General features: G+C 37.1%; 2 protein-coding genes across 2 annotated transcripts; both read left to right on the top strand.

The window, feature by feature from the left end:
• Nucleotides 1–499: 499 nt before the first annotated feature.
• On the top strand, nt 500–10,029 carry LOC116290792 (uncharacterized). Its single transcript, XM_031697897.2, has 7 exons — nt 500–665; nt 785–911; nt 988–1,088; nt 1,236–1,375; nt 2,210–2,336; nt 3,487–3,662; nt 5,448–10,029. Exons 1-7 carry the CDS (start codon nt 515–517, stop codon nt 8,214–8,216), a joined length of 3,591 nt encoding a protein of 1,196 aa, XP_031553757.1. The 5' UTR covers nt 500–514; the 3' UTR covers nt 8,217–10,029.
• A 1,879-nt stretch (nt 10,030–11,908) lies between these two features.
• Nucleotides 11,909–18,107, top strand: LOC116290789 (galactose-1-phosphate uridylyltransferase). The gene is made up of 14 exons (XM_031697894.2): nt 11,909–12,143; nt 12,233–12,311; nt 12,711–12,759; nt 13,479–13,608; nt 13,748–13,804; nt 14,420–14,461; nt 14,553–14,633; nt 14,739–14,788; nt 15,260–15,342; nt 15,450–15,533; nt 15,791–15,876; nt 16,094–16,159; nt 16,300–16,341; nt 17,507–18,107. The coding sequence occupies exons 1-14, from the start codon at nt 11,913–11,915 to the stop codon at nt 17,537–17,539; spliced, it is 1,113 nt and encodes a 370-aa protein (XP_031553754.1). The 5' UTR covers nt 11,909–11,912; the 3' UTR covers nt 17,540–18,107.
• Nucleotides 18,108–18,420: the final 313 nt, after the last annotated feature.

Below are 18,420 nucleotides of genomic sequence, written 5' to 3'. Positions count from 1 at the left end.
CTGCATGAAAAATAATAACCCTCCCCCCATTTGCACCAGCCCTACCCCACTCTAATTTTTCACCTGTCCCTTACTCCTAAATCAGGTTAAGGGATACTCCTTTATCAGGTTAAGGGTTACTCCTAAATCAGGTTAAGGGATCCTCTTAAATGAGGTGAAGGAATACTCCGAAATCACTGACGTAAGGAATGTACTTCTTTTGTAATTTTACTGCATTTTTGGTCAAATGTACCACCGTCTAGACGGTACTCTTTTAATGCCACTTAGAAGGACAATCCAACAAATTTCCAAATTAATTTCATAAAAGAGAAATCATACTTTATTTATTTAAAGAGCAATAAATTAAGTCTCAATGATCTCGAAGTTGAAAGGAAATTTTAGTCGAAATAAAATTTGAAATTTTAGTATTTTTGGTGAATGTACCGCCGGTATGAGACAGCGTTGGTACGGGTCAGTGGTTAATGGTAGATAGCAGGCGCACTAGTGTTGTGCAGGCAGCTCACCTGGAATCAAAATGGCGCTGCTCAATCAAAAAGGTTTTGAACGTAAACTTCAACAAATGTCTTCTGCCCAAGACAGTGTGCAAACCGTGTCTCTATGGATCATACACCACAAAAAATACGCCAACGACATCGTGAAAGTGTGGATGGAGCAGTTAAAGAGATGTACGGCTAGGAATTGCATTTTGTTTGGAGTCACATGTAGTGAAGTGGTTGAGTTGTGTGGTCATGTTTTGATAGTACCAAGTTATGTCTGATAGATCTGTTGTGTTTATGTGTCGCAGGTAATCCCGATCGCCGGCTAATCATGTTATATTTAGCTAACGATGTACTACAGAACAGCAGAAAGAAAGGAAAGGAGTTCTCTAATGCGTTTAGTACAGTTCTGAAAGAGGTTATTCCGCTACTATGGTAAGAGCACAGCTGACAAGTTCTGTGCTTCTATCGTTGTGGTAATTCATCTCTAACACATCGCATTTTCCTTTAGCGAGAAGAAGATCGTTGACTCCGTGCAGCGAGTGATGAAGATTTGGCAGGAAAGGAAAGTATTTGAAAAGGATTTCCTGGAAAGCTTACAAAGGAAATTCGGTGAGTAATATTAAGTTTCATGATAGGATCGAAAAAATATGATATTTAAAGTCGCGAATTCTGAAAAATCGAGGTTACTGATGGATTAAGTAGATAGAACTATAAACAGATTCTGTTATCTCATAGTTTTGAACCTTTTTGTTTTAGAATCTTTACAGTCAAAACCCTCGAAGATCCCTAAACGAAGAGAGAGAAGTAATAGTAACAGTGAGGGAACACCAGTCGAGCAGGAAAGACATATATCACATCATCAAACTGAAAAACGATTGCCGCCTGCAGATTTCAAGGTACAAATAAATAAATCGATAAATAACTTCTTTAGTTTGATGTTATTTACATTTTTCTTATTCTCTGTAATTGTCATAATATTTTTGGTTATTGTTGTGAAAATTTGGTTTTGTTGGCATTTATTTATTTATTAAACTTATTGAAGTTATAAAAGACTATGTAATAGTTTGTTAATCTCACATTTAGGATCAATACCATAACAAAATGTACAGTTTCTAGTTAACCGCGAAGTGATATTGTATTACCCCACTCCACTTATTGACCCTAAGTGTGTAATTAATTTATATATTTATAATACACTCAACAAAATTACTTGATTCTGATTGGACAAGAAGAGTACAATTAAATCCCAAATTGTACTCTGTAGAGTCCCAATTAATTTGCGCACTTTTTTGAGCGTATTATAAACAAAAAATTGCACAATCTTCTCTTACAATAAGCCTGAAGCGAGATGACTTTTTACCCCGTCTCTAGACCATAATCCTTTTCACACTGCTTTTGTTCTTTAATTATGACTATTGTTCCTGTATTCTCTAAGGAATCAAAAATCTTAATATGAAACAATTTTAAAAACTATTATGGTATAGAGTCGGGGGTAAAACGTCATCTCGCTTTAGGCTTATTTGGAATTTATAGATACTTGTGATGTTTTGAAAGTTTTCAAAATGAACTTGCCTAAAGGCTTGTCCAATTTTAATAAAAAAATTCATAACATCACTCGTACCTATAAATTCCGAATTATAATTGAGATCATGCAATTTCCTACATTTATTTATTTATTTTGTTTTGTTTTAGTTTTTTATTTGATGTGTCAGTTTTTTTGCTTGTTTTAGCCACAACAATTGATTGATACTCTTAAAGCCATGAGGGATTTCCAGGCTGAGGTGACGTTAAAAGAATCGCACCTAAATTCATTGAGAATAGATGCCTCAGACATGGAAGCCATTAAACAACTAAAAGGTAATGGTGAGCTTTAGTGAACATGCTGAATCCCTAGTCAATCTGTGTGTTAGCCATGCCCTGACTTAGATCAGCCCAGAGATTGTTTCAGGGTTGGATCTGTGTGTTAGCAATACCCTGACTTACAGCCCACAATTTACAGGAACTTACAGAGTAGTTTAAGGACCAATATCTTCAAGATTATCACTTTAACCACTATCAGCAAAAAGCAACTGCTACGTGTATAATTGCTATGCCACACAGACATCAATTACACTTTTCAGAGTGCACACATTTGCTTTTCATACAATAATATTCATATTATTGTATAGAACGGTCATATTAGGGCTGAATATAATGGCTATTAAATGGCCAAACATGATGGCCACACATATCTGTCAGTTCAATAAGAGAGCTGGTCTAAGAAATGTTTGGCCAGGTAGGAATTTTTGTTTTGATGTTTTCTCAACCGACTGTTATTTTTTTAGTTGTGCATATTGGATTTCCTGTAAAAGTGGGGCTGGAGGTTTTTTTACCTTTAATTACCACATCTACATAAAATACATGTTTCTGATTGGTTAATTGGCCAGAATTTTTTTCTTTATTCAAAATCTGTGCAATTAATTAGATCCACACATCCCAGAACTTTTCAGTGTATTTTGTTGTTTGAAATGCAAAGCATTATGCAGTTGCCCTATTTCACTATGACGTCACTGCTTGTTTATGTGGGGGATAGAATCACCGGACCCAATAGAAAATTCAACAAAATTTGCTCCTAGTGAAACAGTTTAATCTAAAATGGCCTGGTTTTCAGATATAATATGTGTTAATATGTACTAAAAAATAATCTGAGCATTTGCTGGCTATTCTACTTCTCTTTGTGGATTGATACGGGTTTTAGAACAATTTTTGGTGAATTTGCGTTGATTTGACCCCCTCCGACGACCATGATCCTTTGCGTTTAAACAATAGATTGTTTTGATGTGACCTCATAGTGAAATAGGGCAATTTGTACTTGTGTTATTCGGAATTTGCTATCATTTTTTAATTCAGAAATGCATATTTTATGTCAGATGTATCATTTGACATTTTAATTTTAATTATTTGAAACTAAGGTGTTACTGTATTTCCAATACTAATTCTTAGTATTTTGTTTTCTTTTCATTGTTAGACCGAGCAACAGGAGCAAAGTTTACATCCGAGTATGAAGCAGCTTCAGAAAAGCTTGAAAGCTTTTGTGAGACACTAAAACAAGAAAAAGAAGAGATAAGCAAGTTGATACAATTCCTTGATGATGGGAAGTCCTTTTATGATTCCGCATTTGGTGAAGTTAAAGTCATTGTTCATGTAAGTAACACTTATCTTTAAAGTGCTACTCTGATGAAAATTACTCAAGCTTGGATTCAGCTGAAACTTCCTAAGAATACTCTTTAAAGGTCCAATAATCACTGTATGAAGTGCATCAAACATTGCTACATATATTTCTTTGTATATAAATTCTTAATTTATTTTATTCCTATGAAGCCCAAAGGGTGGCTAATGTGCTTATTTCACGTTACTTGTGACTATAATTGATATTTTGGGTTGTTTGGGTATTTCTTTCTCGGCTTTACTACTGATATTTTGATCATAAACTACAAAGAAATGTATGGAGCGATGTTCGATGTTGAGTTTATGAGGTCACAGACTCACGTAAGAATATCATACTTTCGTCCTGAATATCGAGAAAACACTTCATACAGTGATTTATTGGACCTTTAAAGAGTATTCTTAGGAAGTTCCAGCTGAATCCAAGTTTGAGCGATTTTCGTCAGAGTAGCACTTTAAAAATAAAGCTTTTTTTAGTTAATGTTTTCCCATTCCAGACCACATTTTATTCTCCTCATTTCATTGAGCTCTAGATCCATATTGATTTGTTTTCTCGTGTGTAACCATTAAACATTAAGTCAAGGTTGGGAATGGTCATCTGTGCTGGTCATCAAGAAAATGTCCAGTAAATATGACAAATGGACTGGTAAACGATTTATATTTTGTCTGGACAACACATTTGATGATGATACTTTAACAAGTCTAAATAATAGCTGATTTTTTCCTGTCCATTCGAAATTATTGGGTTTTAAAAGATCAAATATACAGTAACCTTTGGCCTGATAAATTACCTGCTTATCAAAATAAATTATTTTGAATTCAAAATATTAACATAGCCCTCTACACTATTTTCATCTTATATGTATGATTTTTACATACACTCAATTGTTTTTGATATTGACAGGTCTTGTACCTGGTCTGCTTCTCGAGAATGTCCCTGTCATAGAGGTTAACCTCATAAAGTACACTAGTTTTATCTTAAAGAAGTTATTTTTCCATTCTTATTTTTATTTTTACGTACAATGTTATATTTTTTGCATATTTTTTTATGTTTAATTATTTCAACAATTCATGAGGTGGTCACCTTGCATGGGTCTCGTGTCCCGTTCGTGACTTTCCTTTTTGGGTAACTATTAGTTTTTTTTTCTATTCAATACATTGTAATATTAGTTTTCCCAAATAAAGCTGTGGAAAAAAAAAAAAAAAGAAGAATCGTTGTCGGGTTCAGAAACATAGAACATAGAAGTTGAGACCGAAATTGCACATGGGAAGTACGTTAATTAGATGCATGCTGTGACTGACAACCCGTTGCATCATCCACACTGTTTTTAATACGCATTTGGCATTCTAAACAGACTGCATGGATGGTGCAAATGAATAAATTATAATATGATTATGTCATTTCCCATGTGCTATTTTGGTCTCAGCTTTTATGTTCTATGTCTCTGAACCCGACAACGATTCTTCAATTGAGTGTATGTAAGACAGTGAGCCCACAGATTAAGTCATGGTAGTGAGAAGCAGCGGCATTAGCAATGCATACAGTACTACTGTTCCATGCTTACCTAATAACTACTATCATTATACATTTTACTCCATACCTTGCTTCTCATTGGCCGAGAGTCCTCAGCCAATCCCTTATATCTTGTAAACTTGACAGGATAAATCTTTACCTGTAGGTTTTCCAGCAGATATTTTTTACATTTATTATTCTTAATTTTATTGTAACATTTTTGTGTCTCATTTTGTTTTCATTCATTTCAGGCATACAAAACATTTGGTAATCGTCTTAACTCTCTCAAGAAAAAAGTCGACCATAAAGTTGCTAAAATTATAAATGCTGAGGCACAAAAGAAGAAAATGGGTCCCATCACTACTCCTCAGGCTTCTTTTCTTACTTCTGGCTTACCTGATATCTCGAGCACCACTCCTTCATCAACACCACCACATACAACAGAGGAAGGAGACAAGACAGAACAGGTGGCCGATACAACGGTAGATAATACTGAGGTAGCAGACATGGACATTGAGGAGGACGGCGATAGTGAAAATGGCGAAACAAGTGAGACACCTTCAGAAGCTGCTTCTACCCCTTCTACTGAAAGTAAGACATCAGAGGTTGTAAAATCAGATAACACTGTTAAGCCCCATTTTGCCATGACAACTGCAGCTTCACAGACACCGAGTTCGAATACATCTGTGGCGTTCAGTACCGATTCAGCAATGTCAGTCCAAGTAGCAGTACCACAACAAATGGTAATACCACAGCCAAATATGCAGTTTATTCCTGGTCAACATGGAATATCAATGGTACCAGTTGGTATGCATGGTACTGGCCAGTTCATGCATATGCAATCTCAATACCACCAGCAAATGGTACCATTTGGTATGGCCATGCATGGTGGTATGAGCACCTTCCCAGGAAGCATGCAGACAGCCATGCCAGGGCTTCTGCCTGGACAGGCTTCATTTTCAGGGCAGAATATTGGTCTTATGACAAATTTACCTCAACAACTTCAACACAGCTTATCTGTACCTCAGGTTTCGGTACAGGAAGTACCAGTTCAAGCCAGACCTGGACAAACAGTCAGCCAGATCACCACCACCATCGTATCATCTGCTGCACCACAGGTATCCAATACCACTACTCACCCATCAACCATGACTGAAGTAGGCAGTAGACCACTACCAACGAATATACCATCAACTGATGCATCTGACAACACAGATAGTAGACGAGAGAGTATGGATTCACCAAGCTCTGAAATGTCAGCACCATCACCTGTCGGTTCCCCTGAGCTGGAACTGGGAGGGGATGAAACACCTGAGACAGCCTCTCCACAGAGAATATCAGACGTCAAGATCCTGGAATTCCCATCTATGTCAAGTCAGCCAGAGAGTAATACATCCAAAGCAGCTAATTTACCATCTGAGAGCAGCAGTAGTGCATCCACAGGTTCTGTAACACCAAACCATACTAATGAGTCATCAAAGCCGGTTAGTGCAGTGAATATTTTAGCTCAGCTGATAAGTCGTGGAAGAAAGTTGAAGGAACAGATACCAGACGTTGATGCACCATCCGAGGCCTCTACTCCTAAAGAAGAAGTGATTGAACAACTGCCGCCACAATCTCAACCAGAAAAACCACTTTTCTCTCTTATTGATTCATTGTTCCCAAAGTTGACTGACTCTTTGAAAACTTTACGTGAGCGAGAAAAGGACAATGAGACATCAACATCAACATCTGAAGAAGGTTCGCCGAAACAGAAGATTGAGATCAACTCAATGGAAGATGATAACGACCATGAAACTGATACAGGAATGCACGGTCAAGGACGATCTTTAGAACAAACAGATAAGAGTATTGAACATAAAGGTCCTTTCAAAGGACATTATCATGCTCCTACAGGACATCCTCAAGAAGGACAAATGAGACCCTATGGTATTCGTCCCCCTGAAGGACCTGTCAGACAGCCTTGGGATAATGTGCCATTTAAGGGACATCCTGGGGCACCAAGGCCGCCATTTAGAGAGTACCCAGAACGACCACATATACCTCCTTCATCACCACTCAAGGGTCCTGGTCATAGTCCTCGTTTTCCTGGTCCTCCACTGCCATTTGAAGGGCCGCCAGGCGGACCCTTTGGGCCATCATCACAGGCTGAGTTTATGGATTCTGAAGGAATGAGAGAAGAATACAGACCGGGTCCTGAGAGAAGCCCTCATCAGTTACATTCACCAAGAGGTGCATTTCCAAGCAGACCATCACCAGGTGGTCCTGGTGGATACCCTATGGAGAGAGGTCCTCCCCTAAACGTGCGCACAGAAGAGCCTCCAATGAATGGACCTCCAAGGTCCCCTAGGGGCTCGTTTGTAGGTGTAGGGCCTCCAGACAGAAGACCACCCCATGGAATGCCTAGAGAAGATCAGAGGCCTCATTTCCACTTCGATGGCCCCCATGGAAACCCTCGTCCTCCAGGACCACCAGATGTCTATGGAAGACCAGGAGGGTCCCCTCGACATTCTCCAATCGATGGACCTCCACAACCCAGATGGCGTGGACCAGAAGGCCCAAGAGGACCATTGCCACCACCTCAAGATGGTCGCCCTAGAGGATTTCAGCGTTCCCATAGTGACGGTGGACCAATGGAAATGGGGGAGCCCCCATTGAAACGACCAATGATGGAAGAAGGCCATCCTCAGCCTTATCCTGAACCAGGAAGACCTGTTCGGTTTCCACATGACGAAAGAGTTCCAATGGACAGAAATCGAGAAGTTTGGAGAGAGCGAGACCCATGGGATCCTCATCGGGACCCCCATTTAGGACCACGCCCAGATAGAGGAAGACCCCCTAACGAATTCCACGAGAGAGAGGAACATTTACCCCCTCGATTCATAGAGCAAGAAAATCCTTTCCCTCATGAAAGATTTCCACCTCCAAGAAGAAATTCTTTTAAAGGATACGACGAACATTATATGGACCAGAGGCCGAGGCTACCATTCCCTGGTCCTCGCCCTAGACCCTTCTTTTAAAAATTCTTATTCCAAAGTTTTTCCTTCACATGCCTTATGTGTTCAAGTTATTTACCGTATTATCTCAAAGGAAACCTTTAATTTTCTTTTGCTAAAGGTGGTCTTCAGTCATTTTAAAAGAATAAAAGAAAAAGGATACTAGATTTTAAATGGATCAAATCCACTTGGGCGTAAGGTTTTTCCATTTCATACCACATGTCATTCTTTTGAGAATAAGAGTCTGTTTGAGTTGTATCTAAATTCATGTGTCTTCTCATGTTCAACTGTTAAATGAAAAAATGATATTCTAGAGAATGGCACGTGGTCTGAAATGAGAAAACATTACGTCCAAGTGCATTTGGTCCATTGCATCGATTAGAACAAAACTACTTTTGAGGCTTTCACGTGGGATAGATACCTGACATAGTAATAGAAGACGTAACGTTTCGTTTGCACATGTGGCTGCCTTTATTACAATAAAGAACTAGAACAGAAATGTTCTGAAAATTATTTTTTGGAATGACTGAACACCATTCACGCTGCAAGAAAGACAAGACCATGTCTTAACGTTTTGAAATCTGTTCTTACACTAAATTTTTTCTCAAGTTTTGATAAATGCCAATCATTTATTTAAAACTATCCTTATTCACCCGTCAGAAACTCTAGTGAGATTTAAATCAGTTGAACGAAATATAGTTTTACTAGTGCGTAATTAAAAGGTGTCTACAAATTTCTAACCCTTTCGCTCGAACTCTACATCCTATTTTATGGACAATGAGATGCCTACTTTATCACAAGAAAATCCTTATATGATTCGTCTTTACGAACTTTACAGAAGACTGCTGAACATCACTTTGATGTTAACCTCCCCATGATTCTCTGCACTACGAGGTCGTTACCAGTTTTCGTTTGAAGTTCGGAAAAACGAATCGTTATCGATTGTGATGACTGACGCTATGGAAATACAAGTTATTGGTTATTTTCCTGCACAAAATTGTATTGTCTCTTTTTACGTGCTTTTTATTAATGTATTCTGACTGTACGAAAAAATATCTGCCGTTTTGGTGAAAATTATTGAATTTTTATCGATCATGACGGCAACAAATAAAGAAAAGATGGGGGTCTCTCCAAGTATTTCTTGGTGGTTCATTGTCAGATCCTCAAGTTATGGTTTCTGGAGTACCACAAGGATCCGTATTAGGCCCTTTGTTGTTTTCTCTTTATGTTTCAGATCTTCCGAATTGTTTACAAAACACTAAAATGCTGATGATACCGTTATTTACTGCTCTGCCCCAAACATGGCTCAGTTAACTCAAAAGCTAAACAACGAGCTTAAAAACCTTGCTGATTGGTCAAAGTTAAATGATCTCTACATCCACCCCAAGAAAACCAAATATGTGGTATTTGGAACTCATATGAAACTTAATCAAATTGACTCTAATTTAAACTTTGATGTTTATTTAGATAACGATATTCTTGAACGTAAGAGCTTTTATAAGTATTTAGGAGTATACCTAGACCAATCGCTATCCTTTAAAGAACATGTCCACAGACTTATAAAGAAAGTTTCAAGTCAGCTTGGCTTACTGAGTAGATTGAGAAATAGTCTCACTACGTATGCAGCTAACAAAATCTATACCACTATGGTTTTACCAAAATTAGATTATTGTGATTTTACATGGAATATCAATTTGGCTGCTTCTATTAATGTCTCTTTAGATCATTTACAAACGAAAGCTGGCCGAATAATTTTAAAGGATTGTAGCTTAGACCATGATAAGGTGATAGATAAATTGGGCTGGAAGAGTCTTCGAAATAGATGTTCAATTCATAAGCTTATTTTTATTTTTAAGTGCTTAAATGGCATTGCACCTGAGATTTTTAATGGTTACTTTAATTATGTCTCACATGGCTATAATACTAGACAAAATGGTTTAAATATTATCATACCAAAAGTTAGGACTGAATCAGCCAAGAAAACGTTTTATTATTCTGGAGCTATCATTTACAATAGTCTACCTAGCTCTCTTAAAGAGATTAATTCTTTATTATTATTTAAGTCTAATCTCAAAGATATTTTTTAAATGTTTTAATGAATTGTATTGATTTTTACTAACATTTTAGTATTTTACAGTATATATATATTTAATTATCTTATTATTTTGTTGATAATTTTTGTTGCCCCCAGGGCGCTCCTTGATAACAGCTGTTTGCTGACGAGCTTACCCTGGTAAAACATGTAATTATTATTATTATTATTATTATTATTATCATGGTTATAAACAGTATGTTTTGTCTGACTTAACCATTATTGATAAGATAAGGTTGTTGTCGACAATGTAGACACTGAAAAACAAATCCCTGAACCCTGGTATTGGAATTTGGCGCGTTGTGTTTTGCGGAGGGAGGAGACCCGGGAAAAACCCCTCGAATCACGAGAGATGTAATAAACTATACTCACTTGTGATGCTGAGAAAATCAGTCCAATTCACATGCAAACTGGATAATTGGAGGAAACGGAATACGAACCATGACTGAAAGAAATTAAAGCATGTTCAAATTATCCGAAGGGGCGTGCGCATGAAAGCTTCTGATAGGTTCGATAGCTTCTGATAGAACTTGAAAACGGTAAATGTGAAGGGATTTTTGTAAAAATAAACAGCCACAAGGGTCACAACACGTATTTGCGATTTTAATTTTCAACATCATCTTAACAGAATTTCTTTAGATAGTCTGGTTTAGAAAAGTTCATTTTTGAAACGAACATATTTAAAGAGTATCCTTTTTTCAATTGACCATATTAAAGAGTATCCTATGAACATATTTAAGAGTATCCTTTTTTCGAATGACCGTATTTAAGGGTATCCTTGACAATATTTAAGAGTATCCTTGAACATATTTAAGAGTATCCTTTTTTCGAATGACCGTATTTAAGGGTATCCTTGACAATATTTAAGAGTATCCTTGAACATATTTAAGAGTATCCTTTTTTCGAATGACCGTATTTAAGGGTATCCTTGACAATATTTAAGAGTATCCTTGGCCATATTTAGGAGTATCCTTGACCATATTTAAGAGTATCCTTGACCATACTTAAGAGTATCCTTGACCATATTTAAGAGTATCCTTGACCATATTTAAGAGTATCCTCTTTTTCAAATGACCATATTTAAGTGTATCCTTGACCGTATTTAAGAATATCCATTTATTCAAATGACCGTACTTAAGAGTATCCTTGACGGCACCACCCAATAGTCCTTTGCGGGCATATGGTGATCCAAGTGCAGTAAGCTGATTTTCGTCAGTAAATTTTGCAAGGAAAGACAGGAAAGCATATAGGTCTACTTTTCGAGGATCGATATTGCTTTTATGACTGATAACGTCTGATCGAACTTAATACAAGCTAATGAGCAACCGAATAGGAATAAATATTTTCCACTTAAAATATTGCCTTATTGTTGAAGATTTAAATCTAGTAAAAAATGGATTAAAAAATAGAAAAATTTTATATGGATATGAGACGGGATTCAAACCTACCAAAAGAAATTTTCGAAAATGCGATATTTTTCGCTGTGCTATACCCCGAGACATCCACAGAGGTGAGGCGGCGTATGGACTTCTGACCTGAAAAATAAACTTGGTCGCGGGTTCCCTGTGGTTGCTATCACATATAGGACCGTGAGGGACTCGAGTCGAATCAAAATATAGCTATTCAAAATGGCGGACGAACAAGAACTTGGCGAAAAAAAGACAATAATCCAAGCCTTTGACCCCACAGAATATCAGCACACCAGATATAATCCACTAAAAGGAGAATGGGTTTTGGTTTCTCCACACCGTATGAAAAGACCTTGGAAAGGACAGGTTGAGAAGAAGGATGAAGATGAGATTCCCCGGTGGAACGAGAAGAATCCTTTATGTCCCAGAGCAGTCCGTGCCAGCGGGAAGGCAAGAAAACTAGAATAACTAGTTCTATTTAAATTAATATAATTATTAGCGGACTTGCTATTCATGGTAGTTTATTCATTTTCTTGCAGGTAAACCCGGATTATTCCAGTACATATGTCTTTGAAAATGATTTCCCAGCCCTTTTACAGGGCGACGCTCCTTCTCCAGGTGAGTGTCTGCTCGCTGGCAGCCCAAGCAAGGTTCCTGTGTTTTGTGTTTTTCTTTTTAAACCAATTTATACTGACTTCCATACATCCCCTTGGAGCGTTGGTTTGTTTGGGCTACCTGTGGTGTAACTACGATAAATCATCCGTCCCTCCCTCCCCTAAAATATATTGACTTAACAGTGTAAACTGTCTGCCAATGGTGGGGTGGGGTGGGTGGGGGCCACAAGCACCACTGAATCCTCCTTGATACAAAATAATAGAAGTTGGGTGTTGCTAATATCCTATATGCTACAATTCTCCCCTCCCCCCCCCCCCCCCCCCCCACACACACACACACATAGTGAGGAATTGAGTGATTTATTCATGCTAAAGACTAAAGAGATCTAATGATTTATTAAAGGTAAAGGAAGCCATCACTTACTCCAGTGCAAACCAGCTCAAGGGACTTGGTATGTAAAGTAATGTGGAAAAATAAATCTTCCTTGTTTAATGAGGGTAGCACTTAATAGCCAGTGGCTACTGAACAAAGCTGTGGCCCTTGTTCCATCATTGAATTGGAATTTAAAAGTTGATTTTTGTGGAGGGAGGAAAACCAGAGAACCCAGAGAAAAACTCTTGAAGCACGTGAGAAAACTCCGGGGGAAGGGACTCTCTTGAAAAGTGGGTAGGGTGGCTTGACGGACCTTTTACAGTCGAAAATGAGACCTCATGTACCTTTTAGGGTCTCCGGCTCACTCCCGGCTGACTCCGTACCTTTTAGGGTCAGATTTGTTTGTTTTGAAAAACATCAAACGTCATACAAGAATATAATGGTTGGAAACGTTGTCATCTTAAATGTGGTCGTACCTTTTAGGGTCTGAATTCAGCATCTCAGTTAATTTACGCGTACCTTTTGGGGTCATTTTCAAAACTGTCCGTCGAGCCCCCCTACCCACTTTTCAAGAGAGCCTGGATGTCATTGGTGAGAGGCATGTGCTCTCATGACCCACTCATGGTTCCCACCAAATTTAAATTGATTTATGTGGGATTCCTTTGGATTTGATAGGCACCTCTCCACTTATGCCTTTACAGTATCACACAAAAGAAGTAGAGAATTAAATTTTCACACATGAATTAAAATAAATGATAATAGTAAAATGTATGATAATAGTTTCTCTTTGATTGACAGTCGCGTCATGTGTTTTCATCCCTGGTCAGATCTTACTCTTCCATTAATGATGATAGATGAAATCAAAGAAGTTATTAAAGAATGGATAAAGCAATTTGTTGAATTGAGCCAGATGTATCGATGGGTCCAGGTAGAGACATATCTGTTATGTCATTGTGTCTAAGTTGGCAGTTTACCAGCCCCAACATAGCTGCCCTGTCTTTGTCTTCTTGTTTTTGAAAAACACTAAAACATTGAATATAATATCTATTTTAAAACTTTTTTTTCAGATCTTTGAAAATAAAGGTGCAGTAATGGGATGTTCGAACCCCCACCCTCACTGTCAGGTTGGTTAACTGCGATAACTCATAAGAACTTTACTAATACAACAACAACAACAACAACAACAACAACAACTTTATTCTCATTTCAATAATAATGTTACAATTAAAATTGCTTAACCGCAGTTAGCATAAAAAACTATTCAAGGCGGTAGCAATTTGTGAAAAACAAAATTAACATAGCTTAATTAATACAGAAAAGAATTGTAGAAAAAGAATGAAACGAAACAAAAGAAAAGGGACAAATTCTTTCATGGTACAGATTATGTACAATATAGCTATTGGAGAGTCTAGTCTCCCTTCGACCTCTATATACTACACTTTTTAAAAATAGGATTCTGAATTCTGAATTCCATTTGGAATTTAGAAGTTGATTTTTGTGGAGGGCAAAAACCTAAAACCCTGAAGAAAAACCCCAAAGAGAACCAACAAGAAATTCTACTCAGAAATGATACTGAGTTCTGAATTCAGACCAGGTTGCAGTCATGAGAGGCGAGCACTCTTATACTGCGACACCATCAGTACTTCCCAAAATTATTTTGAAGTTGCTCTAAGACTCCCCATTTCAAATTTCCATCCCATTGGTCATTGCTCTACATTTAGGTTTTTTATTCTTTCTAGATTTGGTCAAGTTCATTCTTACCCAATGAACCAGCTCAAGAGGTAAGTTTGAAAGCTTTGTTTATTTCACAAAATCATCTCGGAATGCACAGCTCTTAGACTAACAGTTTATTGGTGTACTAATGGTGCACAGAACAGGATGCAGAAAGAGTACTTCCAACAGCATGGCATCCCATTACTTGTGGAATATGTCAAACTAGAAGCCAAAGAAAAGGTAATCCTCAGTAGTTTTGAATGCATTGAATTGCAGTAATCCAAATTCAAGGATTTGTAGCAGCGTTAATTTATTTAAATTTCTTTTTTCTTTGCGATGTTACAGGTCAGAATAGTGGTGGAGAATGAATCTTGGATGGTAGTCGTTCCATACTGGTAATAATGACATTAATGAGTCACAGACGTTTATGTCAATAATATGAGCATGACAGATGGGGTCATTCACTTGGTGTCATAATCATCTTTCATAATTATCATCCATTGTACATGTTCACCATCACCCCTATTATCACCATCATGCAATATCATCATCATCATCAACTCTGTTATCATCATCGACACAATCACCACCATCACAATCATTCAACACCATCATTATCAAATCGGTCATCATTGACATCTTCATCATCACCATCATTCACAACTATCATCATCATCAACTCTGTCATCATTATCAACATCATCATCACCACAATCACCATTCAACACTGTCATCGCCATCATCATCATTTCAGTCATCACCACCATCACCACAATCATCAATCCACTATTGTCATCATCATCATTATTATGATCACAACCACCAATGGTTATGATGACGATCATATTTTGTCAATTCTCTTTTAGGGCAGTGTGGCCATATGAAGTCTTGTTGCTTCCACGCCGTCATGTGCTTAGAATATCAGACCTCACTGACCAAGAACAACACAGTGAGAAAACCATCAATCCTCTCTCTATTTTTTTTAATATTTAATAGCTGATAATGTTTTATCAGATTAGTATAGTAAAACCTCAATTATTGTTTGTTCCATTGAAGGTCTGGCAGAAATAATGAAGAAGTTACTCATTAAATACGACAACTTATATGAAACATCATTTCCATACTCTATGGGCTGGCATGGTAAGTCACAGTCCAGTTTAATGATGAATGTATCTCATAGGGGTAGTAATCACTCACCTCTCACCTCTGGGGTCTCAGGTTTGATTTCTGATATCTCCACATTAATTTCCCTTGATTTTAGGGTTTTTCTCCGGGTTCTTTGGCTTTCTTTCTTCCACGAATCCTAAAATCCTAAATTTCAATTCGTTCTGTGAATTAGTTATTCCCTGACTTTGATCGGCCCAGACGTTTCTCAATCAATTTCTTTCTTGTTGCAGGAGCACCAACGGGATCTGAAGATCAAGACTGTCAACACTGGCAGCTTCATGCGCATTACTACCCATCTCTCCTGCGATCAGCTAGTGTAAGCATATCTAGTGAAAAACTTTCCCTGCCACAAAAGCAGGAGTCAAAGAAGAAAGACTTGGAGATGTGATCCCTTCTGAGATATTTTCCTTACTCCGTGCAGAAGGATTTTCTTTACTCCTTGCAAAAGGATATTGTTTCTAGAACTGATTATTCTGTAAACCTCTATGGATGTAATATATTGTCGTAAAATGATGTAATTGTATTAATTGCAGGTCAAGAAGTTCATGGTGGGATATGAAATGCTTGCGCAAGCACAAAGGGACTTGACATCTGAACAAGTGAGATTCTTTACCCTCTTATGATGTCTAATACAGATATCTTAGAAATGATTGGTGAAGGTTTCAACTAGATCTCAGCTAAGAAAAGAATTCACATTGAATTGATATGTAATCTTGAACATTTATACTTTTTTACGAAGGCTGCTGAAAAACTGAGAAGTCTTCCAGATGAACACTACAAGGTAACTAACTATCTTGTTCTGATTCTGTTTTATTGTAAATACGTAGAGTGGTTTTTGTATGAGTGGGAAAACACTATTTGACATGCCATAACATTGAAATGGCTTCACATAAGAATGGTTATCGTATAAGGGGGAAACATACAGTACTACTCACAGTGCTCATGTACACGGTACGACATGCTATAACATTGAAATGGCTTCACATAAGAATGGTTATCGTATGAGGGGGAAAACATACAGTACTACTCACAGTGCTCATGTACACGGTACGACATGCTATAACATTGAAATGGCTTCACATAAGAATGGTTATCGTATGAGGGGGAAAACATACAGTACTACTCACAGTGCTCATGTACATGGTACGACATGCTATAACATTGAAATGTCTTCCTGTAAACAAGGTTACCATATGAGTTGGAAACATACTTGTACTGACTTACAGCAATTACGTGGTAGGACATGCTGTAGCTTCCAATAATTGTCTTAAAGTAATTCATCCAACCACAACACTAAGTTGGTAAGATATGATATGGCTGCAGTATTGGTTACAGATTTGTCCTATCATTTCCCACTCATACGAAAACTGCTTTAATAATAATAAATAATTGTTAAATAAATGTTATTATCAAACTCATTAATAATTCATGAGGAAAACACAATAGAAATCATGACCGTGAAGAGTGTAAATCTGATACGAAATTGTGTTCATTTGCATAAACTTTAAGTTGGATTTTCTTGGTCAGATTCACTTTAATTTTGAAAATTTTAGTGAAACACAAAGGAACTAACCTAGACGTTTGACAAGCAATCTACAGTATTTGTGTCCCTGTCGTATCCGATATACAAACTCTCCGCTATGCCTCGAGTTGGTATATCTGATACAAAACGGCCACTCATACTGTATATATTACTTATGTTATTATGAATTCCATATGAATATGAAGGAGGTTCAACCCCAGGGGTGGATCCAGGTGGTAAAGGGTGACTAGTCACCCCCCTTTTGTTTAAATTTCTCAGTATATCATTAGTAACAGTCACCCCGCCTTTCCTTCAATTCCTGGTAAAACCTTTGTAATAGTCACCCCCTTCTAAAATTCCTGAAACCATTAAATGCCCAGAAACGTTCTTGTTATTGACCTTCTTTTTCTTACTCTTCTTGCAGACAAGAAAGCCAGGCAGTTTACAAGAGAAGTGATAGAAAAGTAGGTTTGTAAAAACATTACATTCTTTCATGCATGCCGTTCTCGGTTATTCCAGTTTGAGACCTTAGCAACAGCTTTTCCATGGCCATAGCAACCACCTTTTTCAGGGTTAGATCAAGGGGGAGGGGTGACTGTTACCTAGAAAGGCATCATATAAGGTTTTAGATTTCACTTTAGCCTAATTATTTTTCAATTTCTATCATTCCAACCCCCCCTCCAGTAGTCTCTAGACTAGTTTGTTTTACATCCTTTGGTATCAAAAACTACTCCAATATTAAAGTGAATTTTCTTCTTTTTATGCAAATAAATTTTAATTAATTAATTCATACATTGAATGGGGACAGAAGTTTTGAAATTAAGGTCCAAAATTTACAAATTGTAATGCAAGAAAGCCATAGTTATAGAAGACCATTGACTGTGAAGATACCTGTATCACTGGGAGCTTGCATAGTATAATGTAAGATATAATGTAATAAGTAATTATTATATTAATAATTACTTATAATTGATAAGAAATATTAATAATAGATTGATGAATAATAAGTAGATTTATAAAACTGGATAAAAATGATAATGATTCAAATTTTATTTTAGTGTATGTAATTTATATAATTAATGATGACACACCAATGTCGTTGAATTAGGGCTTAATTGAGCCATTAAAAAGTGCATATCAGCACACTCGTCAGTTATATTCTTTGTACATATTCTATTCATCGTGAACTTCGTTCTTTATCATATATCACTCAGTGGGCTCCACAAAGATATCTTTTTTACGATCCCACTTTTCGTTCTGTCTTCAAGCCAACATTTTGCGTACCAGTTTTTATTCTGAATTACTTAATTCTGCATTCCTTTCGACCAATCAGCAGCT

This window comes from Actinia tenebrosa, unplaced genomic scaffold (genome assembly GCF_029948245.1).
Source record: "Actinia tenebrosa isolate PJP-AT-01 unplaced genomic scaffold, QUT_ActTen_1.0 PGA_scaffold5__44_contigs__length_20552954, whole genome shotgun sequence".
Taxonomy (NCBI): domain Eukaryota; kingdom Metazoa; phylum Cnidaria; class Anthozoa; order Actiniaria; family Actiniidae; genus Actinia; species Actinia tenebrosa.
This window is presented reverse-complemented; position numbering and strand designations above follow the sequence as displayed.